The following is a 3,145-nucleotide window of genomic DNA, read 5'->3' on the forward strand; positions in this document are numbered from 1 at the left end:
GTATACACACACACACACACACACGTATACACACACACACACACACACACACACACACACGTATACACACACACACACACACACACACACACACATATATTTATTATGTGTACATGTGTATATGTAGGTGAGTAAAGTATGTCGAAGAAGAAGAATTACCGAGCTGGAAGGTCCACTTGTACGTCCTCTGAGGAGAGAAGCTGTGTTTGTCTTTACTGAGAGACAAAGGAGACGAGAGACAAACAGACTTCTGAGACTTCAGAGACAGACGGGACTGGTCCTCACTGTCACTGCTGTTACCTGGGAGACAAGGGGGGGGGTGAGAGGAGATAAGGAGACCATTGTTGAGATAAAACTAGAAAAGTTGACTGTAGAAGAAGATTAGCTGATGATGACGATGAGAGGAAGTAAGTGGTCCTTTAGATCTGACGGAGCTTTTAGCTGCGTCTGATCTTCTTAAATTGTTGCTAGGCAACAACTGAATGCGTGCTGATACAGGTCACCTGTTCAGATCACGTGACATCACAGCTCACCTGCTCCGTTCTTCTCCACCTTCCCAGGTGTGCCGAGTCGTTTCTGGTTGCGTCTCTGCTTCTTGGCCGTTGGGCTGGAGTTACAGTCCATCACCCTCTTCTGACCTGAGGGGGGGGGGGGGGTCACACAGGTAACAACTAATCAATCAGAAGAGAGGACAGAGGAGTCTCTTAGGAAGCTCAATGCCTCATCTCCTTTAGCATAGGGAACACACAACCATTCTTTCCCAAAGGAGAGGAGAGCAGCAGCCACATTTAGTTGTTAATAATAATAATAATTAAAGCTGCGAGCAGCGATAAACGGTTCCTCGCATCCTCCAGCACGTCGGGGGTACCGGCGGGACTCCGGCCTGCGCGGCCGAGAGCATCCCCGACTGTTGGACAACGCGGTCAAGAGTCTGACGTTTTTTTTCCTACGTGGACCGCGTGACGCAGGAAATGATGCTTTGCAAATAGTGCACCGCTTCCTGTATCTGCTGCAGAACACGCACAAACATGCATCATGTAGCTCTATATCAAGTGTAAACCACATCGTGTAAAAGTCATGTAAATCAGATGCCATTTGTCAAAAAAAACGCAGATTTTCTTTGGCCAGCAGGTGGCGCTGTGAGCATTAGTGGACATTAGCTCGTAGACATCCTCAGGCCATGAGTGTTATCAAGCATGTGAAGTTTGGGACCGTTTGTAACAAGTCCAGCTGAGTTACATCAGCATTTTTGATGGGGAATCACGCAAAGTAGCCACCCGCTACGGCTAAGCCATTTGATCAAATGTAAAGCTTTTGATAACTTTCTTGACATGGTACTGACAAAATTCAAAGTGGATCTGACAAAGTTCCTAGGAGGAGTTCGTTAAAGTATAGCGACTAGAAATAGGCCAAAATCTATGGAGAAATGACGCAAAAATCGAAGTGGCCGTCTTCCGGTAGGGTTTAGAGCATGGTCCCAAGAGACTTATTGTTAAGTCTCCATAGGATACATGTGCCTACCAAGTTTTATACATGTAGCTGAAACGTAGCGGTGGGGCTGCTCTTTTGAAATATTGTAGGGGGCGCTATAGAGGCAATTTCAAACGACCAAGCCAAAAAATGATATAAAATATTTCTTCCCATCACCTATGACACATGTACAAAGTTTGATGAGTTTTTGAGCATCTCAACCGACTGAACAATCAGCCTACTTTTTCATGGCAAATGATGCATTGCCAAGGCAACAGCATTCAGTGAAAATTCACAACATTCACTAAGAAGCATCATCAATGTCTTAAGGCTATCCTTATCAAATTTGAGAGTCATCAGGTCAACTGTCTAGGAGGAGTAATTAAAAGTATAAAATGTGACATTTCCTTTAGCCAGTAGGCGGCGTTATGAGTTATTGAACATGTTGGCGTTGAAGTCTGTTCAGGCTAGAAGTAGCGTCATGCTTAAGAAGTGTTGTGCAGATTGAATAATGTACTTTGGAGTTATAACAACTTTCTTTTTCATGCAGAATGAGGCAAAATGGCCACCACGTCACGCCAAGGTTCTTCCATGAAAACTCCGGATTTTGATAACTTTTCATCACAAAGGTCTTAAGAGCATCCTGAGCAAAGGACAAGTTGATCGCATAAAATCTGTAGGAGGAGTTTGTTAAAGTACGAAGGCTGAAAAATGCAAAAAGTGGGTTAGGGATCGGTTAGGGTTAGGGGTCGGGACCAAAGAAATTTAGGACATGAGACAACGTCGGGACAAGAAAGGTCGGGACATGAGACAACGTCAAGACAAGAGGGGTTAGGACAGTTGAGACAAGAGGGGTCGGGACATGAGACACCAGAACAGACACTGTTCACACATCTCACAGGTCTCACCTCTGTCCTTGGTCTCCTGTAGAGACAGCAGGGAGGTCGAGGAGGAGGCGCTGCCATCAAACCCGGGGCTGGAGTCTCCCTGCTGTTCTCCCCTGACTGCTCCTCTCTCCTCCTCCTCGCCGGCGCTCCTGGCTGGGTGGTGCTCCTCGGAGCAGGAGGCAGAGCCGGGAGCAGCGGTCGGCAGGAAGGGCCTCAGCTGAGGCTGGGGGAGGTGAAGGGTGTGAGGGGAGGGCAGAGAGGAGTGGAGGAGGTTAGGAAGCGGGGCAGGTTGCTGCTCCCTCATCATTAGGAGGAGGTGCTCCGGGGGGGTGGGCTTCTCCTTCTCGTCCGGGTCGTCCAGGTCCACCTCGTGGCAGACCAGCGCCTCAGGGCCAATCTGCGGCTCCAGCTCCTCAGTGGGGGAGGGGCCCGGGGCAGGGGGAGGCGTCCCAGCATGCACCTCTGACTGTTTTGTGGCTCCGCCCATCAGGAGCTCTTCTGGCACCTCCCTCGGCTTGTTCTCTGGGCAGGGCCAGTCCTCTGCCTTCATCGCTCCCTCGCTCCTCCTCTCTGACTCCGCCCTGCAGAGAGGTGGGGGGAGTCCTTTGGGTGAGGCTCCGGAGGCCATCTTGGAAGGGGCGGGGGGCGTTTGGGGGGAGGCAGCCTCCTCCTGCCTCCTTTCAGGGCGGAGCTTCTTGTCTGCTGCTCGCTGCTCTGCTGCTTTCCGTTTCAATGTGGAGCTGCTCCTCTTCTCAGGGATCTCCTCCTCCTCCTCCTCCTCCTCCTCC

General features: G+C 50.0%; 1 protein-coding gene across 1 annotated transcript; it reads right to left on the minus strand.

Moving 5' to 3' along the window:
- Positions 1–97: 97 nt before the first annotated feature.
- LOC116380057 (AT-rich interactive domain-containing protein 4A-like) lies at positions 98–3,139 on the minus strand. Its single transcript, XM_031842015.1, has 3 exons — positions 2,379–3,139; positions 534–638; positions 98–300 (listed from the first exon to the last, which is right to left on the minus strand). Exons 1-3 carry the CDS (start codon positions 2,983–2,985, stop codon positions 104–106), a joined length of 909 nt encoding a protein of 302 aa, XP_031697875.1. The 5' UTR covers positions 2,986–3,139; the 3' UTR covers positions 98–103.
- Positions 3,140–3,145: the final 6 nt, after the last annotated feature.

The sequence above is a fragment of the Anarrhichthys ocellatus genome, unplaced genomic scaffold, assembly GCF_004355925.1.
Source record: "Anarrhichthys ocellatus isolate YVR2014 unplaced genomic scaffold, GSC_Weel_1.0 scaffold5998, whole genome shotgun sequence".
Taxonomy (NCBI): domain Eukaryota; kingdom Metazoa; phylum Chordata; class Actinopteri; order Perciformes; family Anarhichadidae; genus Anarrhichthys; species Anarrhichthys ocellatus.

Coding starts and splice junctions, on each gene's coding strand:
- LOC116380057 (XM_031842015.1), bottom strand. CDS start 2,985: ATGGCCTCCGGAGCCTCACCCAAAGGACTCCCCCCACCTCTCTGCAGG. Junction 639..2,378: donor ACAGGAGACCAAGGACAGAG/GTGAGACCTGTG, acceptor CCCCCCCCTCAG/GTCAGAAGAGGGTGATGGAC. Junction 301..533: donor GGTGGAGAAGAACGGAGCAG/GTGAGCTGTGAT, acceptor CTTGTCTCCCAG/GTAACAGCAGTGACAGTGAG.